The 27240-nt window shown below is 41.4% G+C and overlaps 2 protein-coding genes across 4 annotated transcripts in view; one reads left to right on the forward strand and one right to left on the reverse strand.

Annotated features, from left to right (window-relative positions):
• Window positions 1-474: 474 nt before the first annotated feature.
• Window positions 475-20395, reverse strand: dixdc1a (DIX domain containing 1a). 3 transcript variants are annotated; one of them, XM_086034991.1, is made up of 16 exons: window positions 20254-20395; window positions 17137-17417; window positions 9206-9366; window positions 7055-7200; window positions 6011-6100; window positions 5721-5774; window positions 5592-5642; window positions 4416-4520; window positions 4274-4327; window positions 4101-4187; window positions 3740-3799; window positions 3506-3664; window positions 2714-2780; window positions 2474-2582; window positions 1564-1672; window positions 475-888 (listed from the first exon to the last, which is right to left on the reverse strand). In XM_086034991.1, the coding sequence occupies exons 2-16, from the start codon at window positions 17157-17159 to the stop codon at window positions 805-807; spliced, it is 1359 nt and encodes a 452-aa protein (XP_085891117.1). In that variant the 5' UTR covers window positions 17160-17417; window positions 20254-20395; the 3' UTR covers window positions 475-804. The 3 variants fall into 3 exon arrangements, with proteins under 3 accessions (XP_085891117.1, XP_085891118.1, XP_085891115.1); XM_086034992.1 differs by lacking the exon at window positions 20254-20395 and having other exon boundaries at window positions 4101-4184; window positions 17137-17671; XM_086034989.1 differs by lacking the exon at window positions 20254-20395 and having other exon boundaries at window positions 17137-17671.
• The window catches only part of nkapd1 (NKAP domain containing 1), a 9812-nt gene continuing 2511 nt past the window's right edge, over window positions 19940-27240 (forward strand). Inside the window, exons 1-5 of the mRNA XM_086034997.1 lie at window positions 19940-20109; window positions 20272-20349; window positions 21465-21553; window positions 21646-21765; window positions 23942-23995. Coding sequence (XP_085891123.1) covers window positions 20281-20349; window positions 21465-21553; window positions 21646-21765; window positions 23942-23995 — 332 coding nt within the window. The 5' untranslated portion in view covers window positions 19940-20109; window positions 20272-20280. The remainder of the gene's footprint in view (window positions 20110-20271; window positions 20350-21464; window positions 21554-21645; window positions 21766-23941; window positions 23996-27240) is intronic.

Below are 27240 nucleotides of genomic sequence, written 5' to 3' on the forward strand. Positions count from 1 at the left end.
AACTATCTATGAACATGTATACATTTACTGTATTTCTGTCAGTCATTAATATGTTTGTTTGCCTTGTCCATTAATACTTCCAGTTCCATTCCTTCAAATTTTGCCCGGCACTACTTTAATACCCATTGCCAACAATGCACATACATAATTTGTAGGTATTCCTAAAATATCTGACCTGTTCTACACACATATAATGTGTTCCCTGTGTGAGCCACAATAAAATCCTGTAAACAAAATCCTACACGAACAAACCCCAAAAAATACCCTGTAAATATTAAGGGGGTGACAGGTTTTCACAACCTAAAATGTTATTCAGACTCTTGTGTGGGCTGAGTCACTGCCGCAAACGTGCCTCTCTATTAAGCAATTAGCGGTATTTTTTTGTTAATGGAGCGTATGTGTAATGGCTCATAGCTGCTGGTACTGGGCCCGCCATTACTGTCCATCTCCGGAATAACTGACAGCAAAACAATCTATGCAATAATTAATGTTTATTAAAACACTGAAAGTGACGAGTGGCAAACATCCACTATTTGGCAATCTGGAACTTGTGGAAAATGGCAGTGAACATCCATCCATCTTTCATCAATACTGCAGTTATTTTAATTGTATTTATTCGGGACCATTACTATCAAAATAACTGATTTCATGTCCACGTTTATGAGGTGTAAACACTGTCTTACGAGCATTCCTCAACATGAAACATTCCCATTCTTTATTTAAGTCCATTGGTCCCAAGAGTTTTCAGTCAAGTTCTGCTCCAGTGAACACAACTGAGTTTTTTTTTTTTTGGGGGGGGGTATTCTACCTCCTCTCCCCATGGTCTTCCTCCACCCATGCTACAATCTTCCCTTCCCAGCCAGGCACCACTGCACCATCCTGGAATACCTGCAAAAGAAATACCAAAGTGGATTAAATTCAGATTTTTTTTTTTGTAACCCTCAAAATTTGACACACAACGCGCCATAATAACCACGTGAAAAAAAGTATTTTTGAAATGCATTAAAAATTAAAATGGTCACAGCCTTTGCTCAATTATTTTGTCCATGTATCTTTGGCATCTTCATGTGTTTTGGAATTAGATGCCACAAACTTGGCACATTTATCTATGGGCACTTTCTGTCAATTCTGTTAGCAGCACTGATCAACCTCAGGAAAAATACTTCCGTACCATTCCATGCTTTGAGACAATCGTGCCTCTGAGGTCTACAGTCAGTTTCAGTCGAAACAGGATGCACCTGATCTCAATTTGAAGCTGCATGGCAAAGGTTGTGACAACGTATTTAACTACATGTGATTTTGCAAAAATCTAAAATCACATTGTCACTATGAGGTGTTGTGTGGATTTTGTTTTTATATGGAATGATACTCTAACATAAAAAATGATGTGCAAAAAGTGAAGCATTGTGAATACCTAAAGGATGCACTGTATAATTCAAGAAACCTAAGACTGCGGTTCAGTGTTAGCATCTTCAACTGGGATGAACCAGGCAACACTATTATTAGCACATCACACTCTATTTATGCCGTGTTTAATTTCCGGCGGTATAATTTCCCACCTACCTCCTCTTTCACGGTGCCAAACTCCGGGTCGAGAGCTTTGAAGTGGTATCTGAAGCTGCCTTGTCGGTCCACAGCGGCCTTGAAGTCTCGCAGCGTCACCTCGCCCAGCCTGTGAGGACATGCCGCCAGACACTAAACATCCATATCTATTCATTCGTGGACACACCACGTAGAACCTGACTAATTCATAACCGTAGATTACCCTTAATGTAACGTAGAGGATTTATTAGCATTCTTTCTAATGTCCATCCATCCATTATCTAGAGCGCTTGTCCTTGTTAGTAATCTAGAGCGCTTGTCCTTGTTAGTAGCTGTAGCCTGTCCCATCTGACTTTGGATGAGAAGCAGGGTACATCCTGGACTGGATGCCGGTCAATTTGAGGATGTGATATTATTATTAGTTGGAGTTTATAATACAGTGCACACCTCAAAATTTGCACACCCCTAAGATTATAAAGTTCAGATTGTAAAATGCATCAGAAGACTCGCAAAAAGTCAAACCATGAGATGTCAGCATGCCTCACCAGACTAAAGAGAGCATCAAAGGATTCATCTTTTTTTTCCAAAAGCCTCACAACCAATCATGGCTTATCTTCAGAAAACAGCGGAGCCGTGATTGGTCGTTGCCTGAGCTCTGAGCAACTTCAATGTCATTTTCTGTCAACAGAAAGTGACACAATGGCCACCCCCTGAGATGGATAAAAACCGGTGGAGTTTGCTGCTTAACTCATATTCTACAAATGGAATATTAATCAGAATGCCGTGTTGAGACTAGTGGAGGCACATAGACCATATCATTGTCAAGAAAAATTTGGGGTTGACTTATACTTTAAGAAGCATGTTTTGGGAATGCTGTATCTATCTATCTATCTATCTATCTAACCATCCTTTTATTTTTTTATTTTTTTACCGTTTAGGTATGTTAATGAGGAAGGGGGTGAGGGAGCGATCAGTGAAGTAGAGCACTTTAGTGGACACAGCGGCATCCAACCCCGGGCTGCTGTGTGAGTGTGCTATTTCTGCAAATAAAACAAAAAACATACAACAAAAAAGGTTTTTAAAACATCTCACAGCCAATAGTGTCCTACGCAGCGGAGTGATGAAACAGGAAAAAGGATGAAGACTGATGACTAATTTTAGTGTGCCTCACTTGAGCTCGGCGGCCATGAGTCTCGGTCTGAAGAGTTGGCCCTGCGACCGGGTGATTTAAATTCCTCCTGGAAGACAATCCCGTTATTCACAGAAAATGCTCACATGTCATTCCTGAACTGAGTCAATTTCACCATAAGGTGCATTTGAGACTTCTCCATTTCACAAGAAAAATAAAACCTTGAGATGTTCCATTGAACTCCATATTCATCGTATTAACTACCCCTCGATGCTGCTGGTAGAAATGCATATTGGTCAAGCTCCCACACTTATTTTGTTATAAATAAATTGCAAGCAGCCAATGTACATGTGAACAGCAAAATATTGAAGCTTGCTGAGTGGGTGGAAAATGAGAGGGTGGGCATTTTTGGCTAATGTTGGCGCTTAATGAACACATGGCGGACCTTAGTAACATGATTCAATGAGCAAGCTGAATGTACTGTTTAACATTTCAATTTCTGACAGTTTTTTTTGGACAACTGACATTTCACTTTGACAGAGTGCACATTAAGCTTGACAGCACCCAATTACACATAACATGAGGAAAATTATGAAGTACTAGTGTCAATAATTATTTTTCAAATAGCCACAGTTTCAACCTTTACTGAAGAAAGACAAAATACTGGTTGTAATGTCAATGAGGGTTTCTTAAGGGATGACAGGGTGGACTTATTTTACTGGTATGCGTGCAAATGTTTGGTGTTGTTTCATTATTTCATGATGACTGAGTCATTCTTGATGAGTACACCAAAGGTACTTTGCACTGATATTGACCTTATGTAAACAAACATACCCCTCTGTTCTGCCGTCGCTGGGCGTCTGAGTGTAGGCGGTCCATGAGGCTTGACACGCCCTGCTCGAGGGTGTCCAGGGTGTGATGCTGGGGGTCGTGGCCGGAGAAGTTGTCTCTCAAACTACGCAGGGCCTCCCTCACCAGCTGCACCTCCTCACCCTGGACATCAAATGATGACTTCGCAGTTTCTGTTAACACGCTTGGAATGTAGAGGGAAAAGATACGTGTACTTACGGGTGCACTATGTTGGAACGCTGGAGGAGAGCTGCTGTAACCACCTTCAATTCTGAAAGACTGTCACACAGAAGACAATATTACAATACAATAATACTGTACTAGCACTATTGGTAGTACTGTACAATGTGGTTCCAAATGTCTTAACATTACATTGGATGATTATTTATTATGCCAAAAAATGGGGTCAAAGTTGTCTACATGTAAAAAGGCCGCATTTGTCTTGTACTGATTCGCATTGGAGAGTGCAGGGAAAACCTAAGCCAAGGTTTGAACCGAGAACATCAGAACTGTGATGCAGACCCGGTAACCATTACCTCACTATTAATGAATTTCCATCATGTTCTTTTTAATTCATTACCCGATTGTGGCTAACATCCTGCGCTTTGTGCTGAGCCTCGTCGTGCTTTTGCTGCTGCAGAATCCTGTCCTTCCTCCCGAGTTGCTGCTATGGCAACCAAAGAAAGGAATGACATGCGTCTGCATATGCAAAATACACCTTGAGGTTGCATTAGCGCGTCAATGTTAGGACACCTCATACTCGCCGAGCAATTTGTTGCGTTCGCTCAGCTTGTCTTTGAGCACCACCTGCAAAGTACATGATACAGAATATCATCGTCAGACTGACTGTGGGCCCGCAGGTACAAATCATTCTAACGCGCATTACTGGGCTTACATTTTCTCCTTCCAGCTGATCTTTGGCCATGTTGCTCCTCAGTAGCTCCTGCTTTAACTGCAGCACGGCGTCCTCCTGCACGGACAGCCGCTGCTGCAAGGCATCCTAATGAACGAAGGGGTCACATCATAAGGAGATCAGTAAACGGACACTCAACATCTAAATATATCATATTGTCGCTACCCTGTGAAAAACACCTTTGTCCAATTTTGGGAAAAAAAAAAATAATATTCAGTTAATGCGGTGTCTGTAACGCGGAAACACCATTCACGTAAAAATAAGAAAATTGAAAATAAAATGGATATAAGTGTTTTTCACAGGACGATGATATTCAGAGTAGAGCCACCTCAAAAAGATCGTCTTGACCAAAATGTTATTAACAAGAACACACTGCAGAGCACAAACCTTCATTGATCCATTATAATCAAAACATTCAGTGCCAATTCAGTGTTTTGCTGTTTGTTTTTTCATTGGGAGGGTCTGATATGGTTCTGATGTGCTTCCCCTTTAAATTGCAAGTTCTTGAGAAGTTGTAATGAGCCAAACCGGCGCAGCAGAAGGTAGCAGTGCACCATTTTAGATTGAAAATCCCCTCTGTTTGCCAACTGTTTACAGTAGGAGCATGGCAAGACTTCACTGTCATGGCGCCACCACAGTCAACAGACTTTTAGTCGGACTTTCTGAAGCATTCATTGAACAGGGAACATTTTCTTATTTTTACATGAATGGTTTTTCTGCGTTACAGACATCGCAGCAACGTGAAAATTTTAATTTTTTCCAAAATTGGACATAAGTGTTTTTCACAGGACAGCGACGATATACAGTGTATATATTATTTCCTAATTTTTAAGAAAACGGGAACGGTACAGCTCAAAAACTTGATGTGATAGAGAAAACTGAGATAAGTTTTGGATTCTGCACCAAAGATTTGTTAAAAACAGCTGTCAGACCCAACTCAACAAAAATTGTGTTCCTTAGTGTAAAAGACAATATTATGTGGGTCTTGAAAAATAAGTCAAAATGGCATGTGCGATACGATTCAAGGATCGATTAATTAGTGGGTGTACCGATGCACTCACAACTTTTAAATGAAAACCAATCTTCCTACTCAAATCGTTTTTTCACCCCTAGTCGCTACCCTTTAATGACTTTTCCAACACTGAAAGGTTCATTTACCTTGATGGCCTGAATATGGCGCACCTCCTGTTTGTGTCTCAGGAGTTCCCGCTAAGAGTTGGGCGAATGAAGAGAGACGTTTTAAAAAAAATTGACAGCCATGAAGTCGATTACATTCACTTTGCGTACTTTGAGATCAAGGGCCTCCTCCATGCTTTGGTCCAGGCGGCTGCGTGTGAGAACCTTCAGAGGGAAAGAGTAAGAGCATCCTAATTAGACAATGTCAGAGCTACCATGAGGGGACGCTGACAGGGGGGCCCGCAAGATCAGTGAAATTAATTGGGGCTCTCCAGACGAGAGCGATGGCGGCAGAACATCAACACAACAGAAGGGCTGAGAGTTCACACTAAGCGGCAAATGTGTCGGCCGCTGCTGCGTTTTCACGGGTTCGCGGATACGGGAGGGAGGGGGCACGCTACCAGCTGCTGCTCTCCGTTTGCCCGGTTGTCTCCGAAGCTCACAGATCCACCCGGGTCATCCTCTGGGAGGGAGCCACTTAGGAGCAAGGCCTGTGGACAGGCATACATACCGATTGTCATTCATGTCAAATATCGGTCGTTCCATTTCTTTATATTGCTTAACAGGTTCAGGGTCATATGCATGACCCTGGACTAGGAGCCAGCCAATCACAGGAGCCAGCCAATCACAGGGCAAATGTAGACAAAGTATTCCCACTTACATTCACACCAACCACTGACAATTGTGAGTTTTGGAATGAGGAAGGAAGTGTATAATATAAATACAATAATAATAATTTATATTCTTATTATTTGGTAAACATGATTTATACGTATCTTTGTGATTACAATGTGCTGATAAGAATAAAAAAATAATAACCTCCCTCCAATTGATGATATTTGAACAGAAAGAGTAACTCACTGTGCTTTGGAAGCCTGCCCGCTTGCTTTGACAGCCTGGTCCCTCAATCATAATCGGTCCCCCAAGCAACAACAGCTCACTATTTTCTTTCCCGGGCTCGCCACAACCGTCGAAGCCTCGCCGTGAAAAAAAGACTAATGATGGACTGCAGATGGATGGTAGACTAAATAAAGGGATTTCTGTCTATGCTTAATCTATTTTTTCTTTTCCATCGTTCTTCGACTGTCAGCAAAACAGGCATCCATCAGTGACGGATAGACGGACCGGTCAGTCCGTCACCGGCCTGCGTGGGTTTTCTCTGGGTACTCCGGTTTCCTCCCACATTCCAAAATCATGCGTGGTAGGTTATATGGACACTCTAAATTGCCCCCAGGTGTGACTGTGAGTGTGAATGAATGCCTCTGTGTGCCCTGCGATTGGCTGGCCTGAACTGGTTTTCAGGGTGTACCCCGCCTACTGCCCGAAGACAGCTGGGATACGCTCCAGCACGCCCTAATGAGGATAAGCGATCAGGATAGTGGATGGATGCATGTACAGTATATACAGTATAAATGGCCCCTATTCAGAAAAAATTGCTTATTTACCTGGAGGCGGAACACCATCCTCCTGGCCTCATGCATTTCCTTCTCCAGCTGCTCCTGGTGGACATCCAGCTGCTCCTCCCAGGACTTCTCTTCCTCTGGCACATCATACCCAAGGGAGGGGCAAAGCCCACAGAGAGACACCTCCTCTGAAATCAGCAAACAGTGTCACTCAGTTCATAACGTTAGCAAACCTATGGAAACATGTTTTTCAAACCAATGCTAGGTAGCTCTTAACAACAACTGATGTAACATGATTTTTTTCTTCATTGAAACCATTACATTTATTGTGCCATTGAATCTGTCTAATCTGAAAAAATGCAAAAAGTTCTTTTGTAGTTATTATAATTAGCTAATTTAGGTTTTTTTCCCCACTCATTCCATAGTGTTCAGAAGGCTATGTTTCGAGCCAACACTAGCAGGCTATAGTAGTTCTTAAATAACAACAGCTGATGCAACATGATTTTTTTTTCTTCTTTGAAACCATTTTGTTTTGTTGTGACAAGTTATCAATATATTCCATCTAATCTGACAAAACACACACAGTGTACTTTTTCCAGTTCGTGGCATAAGATAGTTTAGCATGTTTTGTTACTTAGTTCATCACACTAGCAAAGCTATGCAAACATTTTCAAGCCAACGCTAGCTAGCTAGCGCTAAACAACACCTGACGTAACATGATGTTTTTCTTCTTCGAAACTATTAGATTTTGTTGTGCCATTATAAAAAAAACAAATCTGTCTAATCTGAAATAACACACAAAAAGTGTACTTTTTTAGTGCTTCTTTGTTGTGCGTGTATCGCGAACCTTGAAATTTAAGTTGTCCCCTTAACTTACTGTATAGCTCCCCTCCCTTTCAGTAAACATTTCCTGTATAAAGTATTTTACACTAATAAAATATTTCTAATTTTGTAGATTATTTGGGCAGTTTTGAATTAGGTTTATTAGTCTGCTCATTACAATGGTGATGTTTAATAATAGTAAAGAACTACTGTACTTGTTAATCTTCATTATTACCATAAATAATCATCTTATCTTAAAGCGGAAGTCAACCCAAACATATTTTTTTCAAGAATAAGTTGAAACACGGCATTCTGATTAATGTTGCGTTTGTGGAATAGAAATTAAGCAGCAAAATCCACCCTGTTTTAGCCATCTCTGGGGGTGACCATTTTGTCTTCTGTCGACTGAAAATGACATCACAACTGCTCACAACGACCAATCACGGCTGACCCGTTTTCTAAATCTGAGCCGCGACAGAGCGAGATGTGCTTTTTACATTACGTTTTTAACAAATTATTAAATTCCAAATTATGTCGGCCTCAGTATTTGACGCCGAAAGAGAGAGGTGCGCTTTTTACATTACATTTTTTAAAAATTATCAAATTCCAAATTATGACAGCCTCAAATGGATCTAAATTTATATGAGTGGCTATATATTAGCCAACAGGTTAACCAAAAACCAATATGGCAATTACACGTTCACGGACATCGCATAATCAGTTAAACGTGTTAGAATCAACGTGCCCTGATCTGGCCACGGGACCAGCTGGAGGGGATCAGCCCTACAGACAGGGCCAGCCAGGGAGGAGACCAGCCCACATTATGTTTAGATTTTGAAGAGAGTATAAATGTGAGGGCTGCATGTTAGACCGGGCCCCTTTTCTGCCCTCACCTAAGTGCTGAGAGCATTCGCGAGGATGGAAAAGCTGCCCAGATCTTATCAATGTATGATTCCTGAACTTCAGAGATGGAAAAGAAAACAGACGAGAAAATTTCGACTTGTGTGAGTCTTTATTTACATACTTTATTTAATAGTACACAGGTCGCGGACGTAGGACGGGCCGGCAAAAAAGGGTAAAGTGCCCAGCTCCGTGATGTAGCGACACACAGAGGCTGGAATCGGATTGGTACAAAAAATATAGCTTCTAAAAACACCAAGCCAAGAAAAATGCTCTGAAATGAATAGACTGTTAGGAATAAACTAATACAATTTTGTGGAAAAAATGTGAAAATTGAGGTTGTAAATGTAAATGTCAGTGCTTCTGATCATATTTAGGCGAGCAGAGAAGGCCATGCTGGCCCTGACACTGTAACTGTAAATTCTGTAAAGCATTGCATGTAGTACATTGCAAGCTGCGGTGCCAACCAACCTGCGAAGTGCTTCTTGTCCGTCAGCTCGGATTTGTCATGGCCTCGTCCTGCCCACTGCTCCTCGGGCTGATCACGAATGGTTTCCTGTCTGGGCGTGTCACTGGAGCGAGTGACAGCATACTCCTCTTTCGGGGAGCGCACAGGGCTGGCTGAGCTGAGACTGAAACAGATGGCAAGCGCAGGCAGCACAGTGACTGTTTGCGCCTCTTGCCAGATGAGCAGCCATAAATAGAGCCATGCGCATAAAATGTTGATATAGGTTTTTAGCGGTTCTCAGAGAGGCATGAAAATTATGAATCAAACCCATCTGGATAGATGATTGCAAATTTTTCAGTTTTTAAATACAGTAGATCACCCAAATAGATAGAACCAAAAATAGATCATCCATCCGCTTGGAGTGCCTTGTTGTCAGCCGGAAGTATTCGGCACAAGTCACGAAGCGGAAGGTCAAATGGCCAGGTTGGGGGAAGGACTTTTTTTGTTTTCATACTTGACAACCAGTATGTTGACCGGGGCTTCATGCCGGCTTGTCCTTCAGGGTGCCTCATTGTTGCATGTTGAAAGCACAACAACGGCCCGGTGGATTATTCTATATTCCAGACGGAGCAGTCTTTAAGACGATATATTTTCACAGCTCAAACCTGTAATTATATGTAGGCTTAAGAAAGATGCTAGACAAAGTAGCATCCATTTTTCCAGGTCATAGTAGAACTATTGGTTTCAGCGCATTAGTGTTGTTCTGATGCCATTTTTTGGCCCCGATACCGATTCCAATACCCAGCTGTGCGGTATCGGCCGATGCCGATACTGTACCGATACCAGACTTTTGGGGGAAAAAAAAGATATATATGGCATTTTTTTCTTGTAATTCTAAAGAACTGCATACTCACTTGGATGTAAAACCATTGCTATCAATACCTTTGTGAAACAGGAAAAAATGAGAAATAATACACATGAGGTATCTTTGAGAGAGATTGTGTCGGATTAATTACAAAAGCTAGAAGACATTATTATAAAAGTTTGTTTTGAGTAGTAGTGACCCATCGCAACAACTTCTACTCCCAAATCCACTTTCAAAACCAAAAACAAGCAGTAGAGAAATCCAACAAGTTCAACTCCAAAATCCAAAATTGAGCAGGGTTTGTTGTTGCGGTCCATTCCCCTTGTTCATGCTCGCTGCCGCTGCCGCCGCAAACTCTTGGTGCTTGTTCACATGTTTCGTCCTCTAATGTTTTATCAGATTTGACGTGTTGAACCTGGCCACTTTAATTCCACCTCTTGCAACTTTCGCACCGCAAATTTTGCACTTGAAACTTTTGTTTCTATGTTGAAGTACAGTAATTCAATATCGCCGCCGGCATTATTTCTCCTGTACTTCACTGTTTTTTTTTCTCTCAACATGAAAAAGCAGCCCCGCCATTAGTTAAGAGCGTCTGCTCTGGGCCAATAGCGACGGCTAATACTGAACAGTCACCACACACCAGTGTCGTGAATGAGCAAGATACAAGGCGCTGCATTCAATGTATATTGAGCAGAGTTTGTTGTTGCCGTCAATTCCGCTTGTTAATGCTCGCTACCGCCGCCACCGCAAACTCTTGGAGCTCGTTCACATGTTTTGTTCTCAAATGTTGCATCAGGCTTACCGTATTGAACCTGGTGCGCCTCTTGCAACATTCGCTCTAGCTGGAGTTTCTATGTAGTTACATATCGCATTATATTATATTTCCTGTACCCCACAATACCCCCCCCCCCCCCCCACACACACACATGAAAAAGCAGCAGGGAGCAAGATACAAAGCGCTGCATTCAACGTTCTTTACTAGTACAGCATCGGGTAATGGCATAGGCACGTTATTTGTACGTACTCGCAGATACCGATACCAGTGTTTTAACGTGTATTGGTATCGGGACAACGCTAGGGAAAACACGCACATCATTCTAGAGTTAAGTCAACAGCTTGATTTTTCATGATTTTGAACCCTCAAATTATATACATAATTGATTTTTATGATTGACACAGTTTGACCCTGAATTGTCATCACTTTACCTCCTACAGGAGGGATTGGAAATCAACCAACATCATGGCACGGATTATGGACTGACTTTCAGACTCTACACTATCACTGACACAGGCTGCAACATGATCACTAAGTAAGGCATGCAAGCATGACGCAGGAAATTCTTCACATACTTTTCTAGCTCGTAAGTCAACGCGCTCCTAGAGGTTCGCAGTGGACAGTGTGATCATGCACTAAACGCCTGACCACTGTGTTGTGTCTGCTTGGAGAGCATCTAAAGAAGCCTGAGGATGGGCAAGGCAGGCAAGCTGTCATCTTCGCTTTGCTTTGTTTTGACAGAAATAAGATGAAACTACTGCAAACTATGAACTGTGGTAGTAGAGTATGTCTAGCAGGGAGATTCCTTTCACCCCACCTGTGGGGAAACAAGTGGGAAAGAGAGGATAAAAAACGGTGGGAAAGAGAGGATAAAAAAAAGTAAACTCTCTTGCTCCCCAGGCTAAGCAGAGCAGAAACAAAATTGCAGGCTTAAGTGTAGTGTAGGATAAAACCACAGATTATCCAGAGGCATTGCATTAGTGGCGTAAAACATGTTGCATGATTTAGATTGAAGCTGAAGAGATTTTCATTTCTTTTTTAGGGGCTGGCTTAGCTAATCACATTATTTCCACTCTAAAATGGACATCAAGCTTTAAATGCGTTTTTTCGGCTTGCCAGACATTATGTGGTCATTAGTGCTGGTTCCCATCGACCAGTTTACAACAAACAATGCTAATAATCAAATCAAGACAAATTATGCATTTCTTTGTAAATAGTGATGTCGCATGTATGTGAATAAATATGATGGACAAAAGCAAGGCCATGCTAAAGCGTTAACTAAAGTTCAGGGAACATATTTTAAGTGATTAGGTCTTTTCAACACAGCAAAAAGCCTTAAAGACAGCAGTCCTAATACATGTACTTTGAATGACTGTTTCGGGATATTCTGGAGATATGTTTGGTGTAATAGCACACACTCCAATACAATGGCACAAAATGCTAACATTAGCATGTTCCATCCATCCAACCATTATCTATACCACTTCTCCTCACAAGGGTCACGGGCGTGCTGGAGCCTATCCCAGCTGTCTTCGGGCAGTAGGCGGGGGACACCCTGAATTGGTTGCCAGCCAATCGCAGGGCACACAGAGACAAACAAACATCCGCACTCACAATCACACCTAGGGGCAATTTAGAGACTCCAATCAACTTACCATGCGTGTTTTTGGAACGTGGGAGAAAACCGGAGTACCCGGAGAAAACCCACGCAGGCACGGGGAGAACATACAAACTCCACACAGGGAGGCCGGAGCCGGGATCGAACCCTCGACTTTGAACTGTGAGGCGGACGCGGTACATTAGCATGTTAAAATAGCTCATTTTTAATCAGAATGAGAACAATTTATGAGTCTTGTGGAAAGTTTAACACTCGGCGCAGCAAAGTGTCAACAGACAATAATGTAAAACAGATACCAAGAGTCCAAAGTGAGCTGAAAAATAACAAATAGCTAATTAGCAATGTTGCTATAGACTAACAGATGGTCTTACATCAGAACCAGCAACAAAATTATTGCTGTGATTAAAAAATGATTAACTTTGTTGGAGAAAGATTCAAAATAATAATGAAAAGTACAAATAGTTTTTAATTTTTTTTTTAGATATTTTAGTCTGGTAAATGCAATTTATTCATTATATGGCATAATTTCATTCTGACCAGGAAAAAAAGGACTTTTAGAAGCCCTCATGAGGTTGTCATGTATTGCACATTTGACTCTACTGGAGAGGTGTGACACACATCCTTTTATTGAGGAAGGATTTAACTTTTTTTACAAATACCTTTTGTCCATTAATAAAGCCCATCAATAAACTGGAGTCTTTCAAAGATGACGGGCAAACAATCAAGGGTGTCTATAGTAGGGCACAGTTTGGCATACAATCATTCACACTCAGTATCGATGTCTGATTTTGGTGTATCGACACTGTACCATATAGAGATATTATGATATTATATGTTGATATTTTTTGGCCCAGCCTTACAACATTTTCTCCCAACTTCTCGGAGAAAGGCTGTAGGTCACCCCTCCCCAAAAACCATCAAGTGAATGAGTGTCTTATCAGAAACTGCAGTGATTATGCCTGAGTGTTTCTCCAAAGAGGATCAGAGGAAGCAGCCTCCTGATAATCTCTGCTTGAGCTGATGACATGATGACACCATCAAGATACCTTCATTCACCACCTAAACTGCCTCCTGCAGTCCTCCAATTCCTGGTGATTGCAGACTTTCAATAAACAAACTTGTTTTTAAGATGGGGGCTTTGTAATAGGGGCGGTGCAACGTGACTGAGGAGAAATTGGGACCTTCAATTTCAGATTAGGATTTACATGAGATTAGCAGCAAATCAGCATTAGCGCATGTGATGAGGTGAAAAGTGTGGCGGCACTCGTTTGTTATTTTGGTATGGAACTGAGTTAGGCATTTGGCTGGATTTCCTACACTATGGGGTACATTAATGACTTAATTATTCTTAATGGGATTGTTCTGAACTCCTGTTTCCATACCAGTATCAGACGAGAACAATAAGGAGTTGGCAAGCGCGGGTATAGATCAAATTCCCATAGTTCTAGTCCTTTAGATAGCAAATTAGCTGAGCATTTGTTGGCACTTGGCAGAAAATGGCCTGGTGGTTACCATACCTCTCATATTGGAGAGGTCTCGGCTAGAATCCCAACTCATGTTAGGTTCATTGATAATTAAATTGTCCGTAGGAGTGTGTGAATTAGAGTGTGAATGGTTGTCTATATTGGCTGGCGACCAATCCAGGGGGTACCCTGTTTCTCACATAAAGTCATCTGAGATAGACCGATGGATAGAGGGATCTTATCCCTAAGGGGAAAAAAAAGAATGTATATGTCTATCATAACGTTCACCCGCTGAAAGATGGGCTATCAATGAACAACTAGCAAACACATTTTGTCACTTTATCAAGTAGGTCTTGAATACAGTAATGGAGGAATGTGAGTATGTGAGTTGCCCAACTCCATCAGACACCAGCCATTTTAGCCATTCTTCAAAAAAATCATAACACTGGAATGGTGACAAACAGTTTCAATGATGTATCTCCACCATTCAATAATACAACTTGTCAGTCTTTGCACATGTTTTTACCAATGATCTTGAAACATGTGTATATTTAGAATCACCTCTATGAATTTACCAGAGCTGGGCATCGTCTATCCGTCTATAACTTCTGGGTGGTATTTCCGGTGCTCTGCCAAAATCTCCTACCTGTGTGAAAATTCCTACCGGAGGCTGATCTGACAGCCTGTTCTGCCAAAACATCGTACCAATGCGAAACTTCCTACTGGAGGATAATTGGACAGCCAATTGCGAAAATTCCTACCGGAGGCTGATTTGACAGCCTGTTCTGCCAAAACGTCGTACCCATACGAAACTTCCAACTGGAGGCTAATAGGACAGCCAAAAATACTGACGTGCGCTTTCAGTTTGTTTTGTTTGGATGCATGCAGGTAGAATTAAAAAAAACACCCTTAAGAAAATGCTTACATGTAGGCGCAAGCAAGTAGGATGTCCTGACAATTGAGTGTGGTATACATACACCGCGTGATGAATGTGGTCAATAGATCAACACAATGCTCGAAAGCGGCTACAAGAAAACACTTAAAAAGGCTTAAATCTATGACGGAAAACACACGGCAAAAGTATTTTTGAGACAATGAAAGTGTCAAATAAGACTCCATAAAAATGAAAATAGTAAGTACTCACCGCTTTCAATGTACGAAAGATAGGACAAAAAGTTTCAAAATTCCTGAGAAAACACTTATCGGTGATGTGCATGCGTGCGCAAGCGCACTGGGCATTGGTAGGACATCTCGACGGGTAGGAAGGAATTTCATAACAATGGTGAAGTCCGTTACTGACGGCGACGCCATTTGGCTCACTCTGATCGACTGGATCGGTCTGAAGTATAGACGAGAACTCATAGACTGACTAAAGCATAGACGAATGCCCACCTCCGGAATTTACTTTACAGTTTATGATCTTTAACCTATCCAGCCTTATGATTAATCACACATACACGCACACACACAAACACAAACGCTGGGTTGTTTCCCTAACGATGCGGGCCCTGTATCGGTCTGTCGTGGTGAAGAAGGAGCTGAGCCAAAAGGCGAAGCTCTCAATTTACTGGTCGATCTATGTTCCTACCCTCACCTATGGTCACGAGCTGTGGGTCGTGACTGAAAGAACAAGATCCCGGATACAAGCGGCCGAAAGGGGTTTCCTCCGCAGGGTGTCGGGGCTCTCCCTTAGAGATAGGGTGAGAAGCTCCGTCATCTGGGAGGGACTCAGAGTTGAGCCGCTGCTCCTCCATGTTGAGAGGAGCCAGAGGTGGCTCGGGCATCTGGTTGGATGCCTCCTGGACGCCTCCCTGGTGAGATGTCCCACCGGTAGGAGGCCCCGAGGACGACCCAGGACACTCTGGAGAGACTATGCCTCCCGGCTGACCTGGGAATGCTTGGGGATCCCTCTGGAAGAGTTGGAAGAAGTGGCTGGGTAGAGGGAAGTCTGGGCGTCCCTGCTGAAGCTGTTTCCTCAGCGACCCGACCCCGGATAAGTGGTAGATAATGGATGAATGGATGGATGTTTCCCTAACCCAATCGTTGGTTAGCTGTGAATTTTGAGGGGGGTTACTTTTATCCAAGTTTGGGTTAATTATTTTAATTTGGTTGAAGATTGAATTTGGGTGGGCTTAGGAGCTGAAGCTGGTCACCATTTAGTTGTGCTGAAGTTGAAGTAAATATAATGTAACATTCTTAGCAGCTGTATGGCTTAGTGATAACACCGCTGACTTTAGACATGCGGATTGATGCGGATTCATGCTGCTTGCTGGTCCCAACCTTGGATAAAAATGGGTGGGTTGTGTCAGGCCAGGTGTAAAAATTGTGCCGGGGCATTATGCAAGTGACTTGCTGTGGCGACCCCTGACAGGGATACATTTCTAGTTCTTCTAAGAAAATGTTTGCAATAAAATCAGTGTTATTTTTAAAAACAGCTGTACTAAAAACCTTGTAGCCTATTTCTTGGTATCAGTATAAAGACTAGTTTCCCCTTGTTGGATCAAAATCTTGAACCACCACCTGCAAAACGTTTAGCAGGGACACACTTTGAACTATGGAAGCTGCAACGAAAAAAGGGGGTGAGGGTGTTTCTGCATGATACTCTTCCGGACAGAGTGGTCGTCATTTGAAAGAGGCTTTGGATCTTCATCCATCTTAGCTGAAATGAAATAAATATTTACTTGGTCGTTAAATTTCGCATTTATGGTTGAGCAGGCACTCTAAAAACCCAACTATTTTCATACACAGTTGATATGCCTGTTTATAGTTACTTATAAACGGATATATTGCTATATATTATATCTTATCTTATCTATCTATCTATCTATCTATCTATCTATCTATCTATCTATCTATCTATCTATCTATCTATCTATCTATCTATCTATCTGTCTATCTATCTATCTAATCTCTGAACAACATGTGCTCTCAAAATGGAAGTGAAGGCAGTAATGGGGCAAAGGAGAGGGCGGTTGCTAGGCAATAGCATCCGGCCTCACTTCGACACACCCACAGCCGTATCGTGCCGTAAACAGGCAGACAATAAGACGTCTGCTTAAGCTGCCACTGTCGCCTTGTTCCGCGACACGGATGAATGTGATTCGTCGCCAGTGCGTTACTGATGACAAAGACGATGTGTGTCTGCTTGCTGTCAGGTCCATGCTCATAATGCAAACAATATAGCAGCCTATTTGGTGGTAATAAAAACGTGTCGGGGGGAGAATGACGCTTACCATTTCATCTGTTTGGCCCCCATGGCTGGAGTGTGCGCGTTGCGGTCAGCCTGAGCCCCACGTCCGGGTGGTGCCCTGATTCTCTCTTAGGACCATAACAGCCACGCAGGAAGGGGAGTGAGGCAAACCGGAGGAATCTCCACGTTTCACACACGCTATGGAAAAGAACAGCGGCGGCTGTGGCCGCGTCGTGGTCCAAATCCTCTCATATTCATACAAATCCCAAATCAAAAAGCCCTGGAAAGCCTCCTTCCGTCCTCGCCTGGCTGGATGGTGCCAAGCTGCAGGGGGGATCACAGACAGAAGAGAGATTGGTGCTCAGCAGCACTAGTCACTGTGCTATGCCTGCCCTCTCACTGCAAACACACACACAATGGATTTGTGTTTCCAACTACTGATGCAGCTCCTCATTTGCATGTATTCTCTCGTCCTCCCTTTTTCCCTTTCTGTGGCTTTGTTATTCCTTCTTTCTATTCCTTCTTTCCTGTCAGTGCAGGGACGTTGACTCTTTCCCGTCTAGGAGTGTTTACCCCCTCCCCCTTCTCATCTTCGTTCCTCCTCTCCTTTGCTGCTGCTGCTGCTGCTTCTCCACTTTCATGACGAAGAGGAGGGAATTTGTAACCCTGCATAGAGTTTTTGAAAAGATTCATGGAAATCTATGCGGTGAAGGTATTTGGAAAACAGCATGCATGCTGAAACCAAAAGCTGAATGTTTGAAGGGTATATTTATGCAGCCAGAGTATAGTATTACTGGGGGGAAACAGTCATTCTTTTATACAAACCTGCAATTATATGGCTGGCTTCAGATTATCCAAAGCATGCATTGTCAAACATTTTGGGTCCATAGACTCCTTCCACGACAGGCCAAGGAGCCTTACTGATTTGATTGATTGATTGACTGAACATATAAACACATTATGAGATAAAAACAAAAAGAAAATAGAAGAAAAAAGAGGAAAGGAAATCATCAGTAAATGTCATGGATCAACTCGGTTTACATGTTCAAAGGGAGTAGGGGTAAGAAGTCCAATAGATATCTAGCCCTACCCCCTTATTATCAAACTAGTAGGTTATTTATATACAATAAAGAATCCCAAAGTAGAACGTTGGTTAAGTTATAACAGCATCTCTCTTTGATTTCAAACAGCTCCTGAATACTGTGGCAAAGTTGGTTATTGTATGCTTTGTAGTTCTAGATAATTTGAACGGTTGGTAATTCATATGGCTCTTTTTTGTAGCTTATAGAGCTGAGTATTCATTTTATACGTATTTTCCTATACCTCCACACAATAAGTCAGGTATGGCAGTAATAATGAACAGTATAATTATCTATTTTTTAGGAGCTCCTTAGTTTTATAAAGGATACTTTTGGATATTTTACTAAAATTTTGTATTTGAGATTTTGCCCCAAAATTTAGTTTCATTTACTCTTTCTATTTCAGTAGTCGACAATTTTTACTTGGTGTTTAACCCGTTTGAGTATGATTTTTTTCTGAAATGGTTTTGTTGCCGGGCAGCACGCTGGTGTGGAGTTTGCATATTCTCTGGGTACTGTAGTTTCCTTCCACATTCCAAAAACATGCATGCTAGGTTAATTGAACACTCTAAATTGTCCCTAGGCATGATTGTGAGTGCGAGTGTTTGTTTGTCTGTGTGTGCCCTGCGATTGGCTGGCAACCAGTTCAGGGTGTGCCCCGCCTCTTGCCCGAAGTCAGCTGGGATAAGCTCCAGCACCCCCGTGACCCTTGTGAGGATAAGCGCCTTGGATAATGGAAGGTTTTCTTGCCATTTTCGGTCAGATTTCCCTTAGAAAATAGATTTTTGATCTAATTGGGACTTGATTGCTTAAATAAATATCAAATAAATTATAAAATAAAATGATAACCATAGATCCAGAAATGGTACTTATTTTGACTTGAGAAAGTGTCTGGCTGGCAATGTCCAATACACAGAATTAAACATAAATTACATTAATCAAACATTTTTCACCAAGCAGATTCTAATGACACAAATTTTAATTTATTGTTTTTTATTAGAAAGTGGTTAACATATTTGATCATAAAAGTTTGGCACTATAAAATTAATTAGTATACACTCTGATGTATTTTGTGGTTCTCAATTATCAAAATATACTCAGCTTGGAAGGAAATTGCGGGCATCATTTAAAATAGAGGAAATTGAGGAAATGTTAGCAAAAGAAAAATGAAAGAACAAAAGCACACAGATGTCGAGCAGATGTCTAAAGGTAGAGGGCCGCTTTTTCTTCCATCCTCTAACGCGACTTTCTATGATAGGCTTAGGGCCAAATTCAGGTCGAAAATTAACATACGGTGTGGATGATGATTATTTATTTTTTTCATGCAGAATAAATTCTGTATTCTTTTATTGTCTACTTTATTTGTGTCTTATATTTTTAAAAAGTAAAGTAAAGTAAAGTAAAGTAAAGTAAAATAGCATAAAAAGAGCCATATGTTTATTGGTGATACTGAGAGAAGTGGAGGCAGCCCAGACTCCATCTTGCTGCCAAACTATAAAATGTTCAACAAAATAAAAATGTATGTATATTCATTTTGGAAGCTGCAGATGTACATAAACATATTTGTGATTTATAAACGTTGATCTCCAAGAAAACATCAAATCCTAGTTGAAACACTACGGTACACCCTCATACGTGTCCTGACCAATAACTGTTGTGCTGACATTAGGCGGATACGTTCACTTTAAATCCCAGGCGTGCACTAAACCCTTCTTTACGCTCATTGGTTCAAATGACGATTGACAGTTTGTCCCACCATTAGACGACACGCTTTTACTTTTACGGAAAAAAACGTAATTACGTATGCGGAAGTCGCAGCGAGACGCGATCGGTGTGAATTTAATCGAAGTCTTTTTCCTTTGTCGTATAGAAGATCACGCTTAGTACAAGAGACACATTTATGGTGCTTTTTCAAATATAAGTGTCGCAAATCAAGTGTGAGTAACATCATTTGTCGTTTGTGTTGTGCTTTAGTCAACAGTCCTAGCTTCGTAAATCGCTAACCACTATTAATTGACATTTTACGACAGCGAGTTACTTCATCCCCTTGCTTCTAATCGGCTTGTGCGGGTAAAACGTACCTTTTGTGCCCGTGTCAGGTTTTCATCATGTCGAAGCAGACTCTGGGGAAGACTTTGCTGCGGAATGTAATCCGCCACACTGATGCTCACAACAAGGTAGGAGAGAAAAGCACAGAAAAGCTGGCTTCTTAACCCTTGTGTAGTGTTCGTATTTTTGTTACTCAGCCAGTGTTGATGGGTCTGGTGGACCCGCTAGAGTTTGGGGTTTTCAAAACAACTCCAGCAAATAATAATCTGTTAAAATACTCAACAGATGTTTACTACATCCCTATTGCAAGTCATATGAACAGCAAACATTAATATGTGCCCTTTATCTTAGTTAGATTACATTTATGAATTAGTATGCTACTCGTTTGTTTTTTTTTTTTTTTAATAAAAATGAAATTATATTTTAGAAAATCCATAACAAGTGTGTTATCGCCATGAGGAGAAGTTTTCAGATATGCCTTGTGTCATTTTTTTTCTTTTGATAAAAATTGAAAACGGGTCCCACAGACCCAAACACCATACAAGGGACTACCTTGACATGAAAACCTTTATTGTGCAGGCAAAGTTGTTTTATAGCATTTGTATTTGTCATACAAAAATGAGTTGATAGCTGTTTATTCAAACAAAAATAGAGTAAAATCACTCACCTGTTGGACACTTAATGGAGAGGGAAAATAAAGTTTTTTGCAGCATGATAGGCCTACTGTCACTGAAATCTAATGTTTTGTTAGTATTCTGTTATACAAGTGCAAAAATAAGTTAACAGCTGTTTATGTGACAAGCATACAATTATTACACAGATGGGAGTTTTCACTGTACATGGTTATTTACTGTATCTTCCATGTTGACTTGTGTTTAAGTTAGGCTCTTAAAGGGGAAGTGAACCTTTTTCCAGAATATGTTCTTCAAAGAAGCAGTGTGCACACGTCCCAGCATAAAGCTATGTAGCTCTGCTTACTTCCACATTTCCTCATTCTCATATAAATCAGCCACAAAGATGTTGAAGTGGGCATTAGTAGGGATGTCCACATACATTTTGGTGCCAATTGATCGCCGTTTTTGGACCTTTCTCCCAAATCTATTGATAAAATAGAAAATGACAACTATTTTCATTTTCCTGATCAAAAAATATATAAAATGAACTTGTTAGTGAAAACATGGCCATCCTGGCCCCACCGTCCCTTTAATGGAATGTGTGAAATTTCTTTGATCACATACTGCAGATCCAAGAAGAGTCTGAGATGTGGAAGTTGCGGGGATGGGAGGTCCAAATGTCCAACCACAGTCACATGAGCGCCACCAAGACAATCAGGTACAGTAGGAGGAGCAGCTTCATTATCAACTGCTTATACACCAAAAGCCTGTCAGAATTTTCAGAGTTTTTTTTCATTTGTATTATTCCAGAGGTCAAATGCACTGTGATCGACTATCCTATCAATCCAGAGTTTTGTCAGAGCACGACGATAGAGAGGCTCGATACTGGACGCGTAAACTGTACGACTTTGAGGACAACGATCCAGACAGGTAACCAACAGGACCCAGCGTTAATTTCCTGCGCCTTTAACACATATCCCAGCGAATTAACCCTGACTGTGTGCACGCTCAGCACGCCCGCGACCCTTGTGAGGAGAAGCGGTATAGATAATGAATGAATGGATGTGTGCACGCTCACACAGCAAGAAGGATTCCTGAAATTAGATATGTAATTAGATGATGTTCGCATGTGAAATAATTAATTAATGATGAAATTATTATTAATCTTCAATATAACAGGGAGGAAGAAGTGTGTGTCTGTTGTTTAACCTCACACCCCTGTTCCAATACGTTACACACAGGTTGCTCTGACACGAATTGAGAAGCTGTAAAATTGAATTCCATATGAAGGGGGTTGTAGAATTGGAGGATGAAGTTGACTTTTTTGGTCTTCTGGGGAAGTTAATGGGTGAGAAATAGGGATCTAACGATTCACTGAAGCCCCGAATCGATTCGATTTTCAGTTCCAGATTTTTGATTTGATTCTTAAAAAAATCACCATACCTGTCTCTGTATGCTATTGTTGTGCTGCAGCCATCCATTTTAAAGATCATTAGCTGGCTAATTTACAATTCAAACCCGGTGCGGACACGCTTCAAATGCGCCAGTAGTACTTACCCAACTGCGTGTGCTTACTTGCGTTGCGAGCGCCGGGGTTGGATTTGTCGTATTGTGTGGATAATTATTTGGGTCCAAAAGACGGCCAGAAGTCGCAGTCAACAAGTTACTTATTTTCCACACTTCCCCTCCTTCACACTTCCCGGCCTTCAAAATAAAAGCATACCAGCAAACCACTATACACAGCAGGTTTGCTACGGCGTATCTCCGGAAGTAGGGAAGACGAGACAGAAGAAGTGCTTAAACTCCACCTTGATGTGCCGGCGTCATCCTTGAGTGCTGCACGCAGCTCAACTATACTCGTGGACACAAGTTGTTTTGAAACAGTTACGTTACAAGTCGGGGGGCGTCGCTTCAAAAAGACAGCGACAACAATCGATATCGTGTCTGCTACAACCATGAAGGGACATAGAAGACTAGACGATGCATTTAGTTTTATTGCGAAAACGATCTGGAAGGTGGCAGCTAAGGGTTAGTAGCTTCTTTTTACACATACGGCGCTGCCAAACTAGTTTGCTTTGCAGCAGCAATGAGCTGCGTGGTGCATTCTCTCCTCCGTGTGGGAAACTATATGACATCGCGACATGTGACATAATGGGCCGATGAGAGCAGCAATAATTCCTGATGTGTGCGTGACATGTGTTGCAGACCTGTCGCCAACAGCACAATGCGTCGGTCATGTGCGGCAGTTGTCGCTCTCGCCGTTGCGGGAGTAGAAAGAAGCCTAAAAAAAGCCTTTCACCGAGTAGGCTGAGATGAAATTTGGCTACCTCGCGAGCACGTCACACGCATGAGGGCCGATTAGTGGGCCGGACTAAAATCCACTTCCTGTCATGCTTAGTCCAGCCCTTTTTTAAAATTTGTCAGCCCCCAGCATCTGGTGGGGACGGACTACCCAGCTCTGGCAATACGCAATATACATACGTATATATGTATACTACTCTAAATTAGTATATTCTAATGACATAGGTATGTTGTCTTTTGTTAGGTGTTGCTGTACAGGGCTTATGAGTGCAGAGATGTCCAAGTTTGATTCGTCTCGATTCAAATCGATTATTCGATCGATTATAATTAGCCAGCTAATGGGCTTTAAATAAACCTCTGCCGTTAGCGTCTCTCCCACGGTGTGTCATGCACGGATGTTTTTTTTTTTTTTATTTTGGAGGGGGTCGGGGGTGTAGGGGCCAACTTAAGGACTGAGCCGCTGTAAAAGGGCGGGGTCGTGGTGGCGATAATTTTAATGAATAAGGACAGAGGGACGAGGTCGGAAGGGTGACCAGGTGGTACACGGTGGACAGACCGGCAAAAAAGGGTCACGTGCCCAGCTCTGGTTTTATGTACTTTTAAGGAATGAAACCTCTCCCTCTCAACAGGTTTTGATGGACATTTACCTACTATGTACTGTATTTTAATGTTGGTCATGATGGTGGTATTTGGGTTACCGGTGCATTTGTTTTTTATGTACTACTGAATGTAAACGGTTAAAGAACCACTGGACTAGTGGCTTTCAGAGTTATCATAACCTGAACAAAGAGTGTGTTGTGTGCAGGTGGGGACACAGCGGCTTCAAGGAGCTGTACCCAGAAGAGTTTGAGAGTGAGAGGTAATTGACACCCTATCGCAATGAATGGACATTGGACAAGGTGTAATTCACACCACATTAGAAGGGGGCGCTCCATTGACTTTTATCACCCCCCCCACCACCATCACTCTTGCCTGCTCATGTTTTATGATTAATGAGATTGCGCCAGTGGGGATTCTTTTAACAAAGTTAATAAAGCTCAGTTTGCTACCAAGATAAGAGAGCCAATTTTGACACATTAACAACACTCATCAGGCTCTTTATTATTATCTGATGATGAGCCAATCAAAATTAATTGAAGATGATGTTTATGAGTGTGTTGCATTGATGTCAGGCTGCACCACACTGGCAGGCGTCTATGATATTTAGATGGCCAGAATATTAGAAACAACACTCACTTTAAAACGACCAGCATTTTCATGTTTGCACCTCCACACAATTGTAGTTGTTTGCTCATTGACCAGTATAATTGTAATCACAGCCCATGATACAGCACCCATTCTTGTGAGTTGAGATTTATTTTATTTAAATAAATGTTTTTTTTTTCTTTAACCATAAACAATATACTAATATTCTTTTTTAACCATACTTATATAAAATAATTTTAGTAGATTATGACCACATTTATTATTTATCACATAGTCATTGTCTTATAAATATTCTTATTTGACAGTTGTTTTTGTATATCAAATCATTTCTTCTAAAATTAAAATTAAAAAAAAAAAAAAATATATATATATATATATATATATATATATATATATATATATATATATATATATATATATATATATATATATATTTTATACAAAAGAATTACAGAACATTACTTTGAAAAATAGTCCTTAAAATTCATCATTCAAAATCAAATCATTCGAAGTGATTATCAGGCCTTTTTTTTTTTTTTTTTCAATTTCATTTACTCCCCCACCGCCGAGTGAAAATTTAGTCAGAATCGCCGGCGGAAGCATGTTTAAAATTTGAGGCGGACCGGCCTATAGACTGGTACTATTTTTTATCCCCCCAGAAAAAAAGGCGAATGACGCACGACATAAGCATTCACGCTCCAGACGGATGACGAATAACGGACCTCAATTTTTAGTAAAATGTGTGTATATGAGAGGGAGGGAGGGAGAGAGTGAGAGAGTTAGTCGGAGAGAGAGTTAGAGAGTTTTCGCTTTCTGTGTCATTGCCATTTGCCAAAGTCCGAAAAGTCAATTTTTACTTCTCATTAATGTACACCCCACGTTCTCAGAAAAAAACTGAAATGTAGAAATTTTTGCAAATTTATGATAAAAGAAAAACTGAAATATGATATGGTCATAATTATTCAGACCCTTTGCAGCGACCTTCATATTTAACTAACTTGCTGTCCATTTCTTCTGATCCTCCTTGAGATGGTTTCGCTCCTTTATTGGAGTCCAGCTGTGTTAAATTAAACTGATTGGACTTGATTAGGAAAGGTCTATATAAGACCTGACAGCTCACAGTGCATGTCAGAGCAAATGAGAATCATGAGGTCAAAGGAAATGCCCAAGGTGACAGAATTGTGGCAAGGAACAGACCTGGCCAAGGTTACAAAAGAATTTCTGCAGCACTCAAGCTTCCGAAGACCGCAGAGGCCTCCATCATCCTCAAATGGAAGAAGTTTATGACAACCACAACTCTTCCTCGACCTGGTCGTCCAGCCTAACTGAGCAATCGTTGGGGAAGAGCCTTGCTGATAGAGGTAAAGAAGAACCCAATGATCACTGTGGCTGAGCTCCAGACATGCAGCAGGGAGACAGGAGAAAGTTCCACAAAGTCAACCATCACTGCAGCCTTCCACCAGTTGGGGCTTTATGGCACAGTGGCCCGACAGAAGCCAGGAATCGCCTCAGTGCACGACACATGGAAGCCCGCACAGAGTTTGCCCAAAAACCAATGAAGGTTTCCCAGACTATGAGAAATAAAATTCTTTGGTCTGATGAGACCAAGATTGAACATTTTGGTGTTATAATCCTAAACGGTACGTGTAGAGAAACCCAGGCACTGTTCATCACCTGCCCAATACAATCCCTACAGTGAAACGTGGTGGTGGAAGCATCATGTTGTGGGGGTGTTTTTCAGCTGCAGCGACAGCGCGATTGGTTGCAATTGAAGGAAAGATGAATGCGGCCAAGTACAGAAATATCCTGGCGGAAAACCTCTTCCAGAGTGATCAGACTGGGCCGAAGGTTCATCTCACCAAAGCCTCAAGCGCCTGGCTCAAAAGCTCCCCAAAACCTAAGGTCATCTTTGGAATTACTCTTGAAAACCTGAAGTTTTCCCAGAAATTCAACACCTACAAAATAATTAATATCTCAGCCCCTGTAGCAGACACAAACATAATTCCAAAAGATTTTGAGACCTTAGACATGTTAATATTAATCTTTACTGTTTCAATCAAAGATGTAAAAATAGTGTCAGTGTAACAGAAGCACTATTTTTAATTTTAAAAATCGAGTGGTAATTGCCATCCTCTATTTTGTTACAAAGTCGTCGATATTGTCATTTTCTACAAACATATATCTTAACCATATATCATGTTCGACTGGTTCTACTGGTTCAAAGTCCACAAGCGCATCGTCTATATCACTGCCGTTACTCACTTCAAAGCTCCCGCGATCGATGGCGCCCGCCATTATGACTGGAAAGAATTCCAGATCATCCTCTGCGGGCTCACGACACCGCCACGTATATATTCAGATGCATTTCATTGGCTAAGAGAACAAAAATTGGATAAAACAAGGAAAATGACGTGTATGCGCTCTCCAGACTTTAAAGGTAGAAAGACGGTTATGCACTCCTATCCTTAATGGGTTAAACCCTGGAGAGCGTATACGTCATTTTCTTTTTTTATCCAATTCTCGGTCTCTTAGCAAATGAAATGCATCAGAATATACACGTGATGGTGTCGTGAGACCACAGAGGATGTTGCGGAATTTTTCGAGTCATAATGACGCCGTCGATCGCCGGAGCTCCTAAATGAGTAACAGCAGTGATATAGACGACGCGCTCGTGGATTTTAAACCAGTACGACAGGTCGAATGTAATATATGGTTAAGATATATTCTTGTAGACAATGACAATATTGACGTCTTTGGAACAGAATAGAGGATGGTAATTAGCACTCAATTTTTAAAATCAAAAATAGTGCTTCTCTTGCACTAATACTTTTTTACATCTTCGATTGAAACAGTAATAATTAATAAACTCGGGCCTGTGTGGAAGCCACATGTCTAACG

The sequence above is a fragment of the Filicampus tigris genome, chromosome 7, assembly GCF_054856515.1.
Source record: "Filicampus tigris isolate MCC_2025a chromosome 7, RoL_Ftig_1.0, whole genome shotgun sequence".
NCBI lineage: Eukaryota > Metazoa > Chordata > Actinopteri > Syngnathiformes > Syngnathidae > Filicampus > Filicampus tigris.

What these genes read in the sequence shown, in the direction of transcription:
- dixdc1a (XM_086034991.1), bottom strand. Translation starts at nt 17,159, where the DNA reads ATGGGGGCCAAACAGATGAAATG. An exon ending in CAAACGGAGAGCAGCAGCTG is followed by an intron (nt 5,775 to 6,010) that starts GTAGCGTGCCCC and finishes TTCCCTCTGAAG; the next exon opens with GTTCTCACACGCAGCCGCCT. An exon ending in AGGATGTTAGCCACAATCGG is followed by an intron (nt 3,800 to 4,100) that starts GTAATGAATTAA and finishes TCTGTGTGACAG; the next exon opens with TCTTTCAGAATTGAAGGTGG.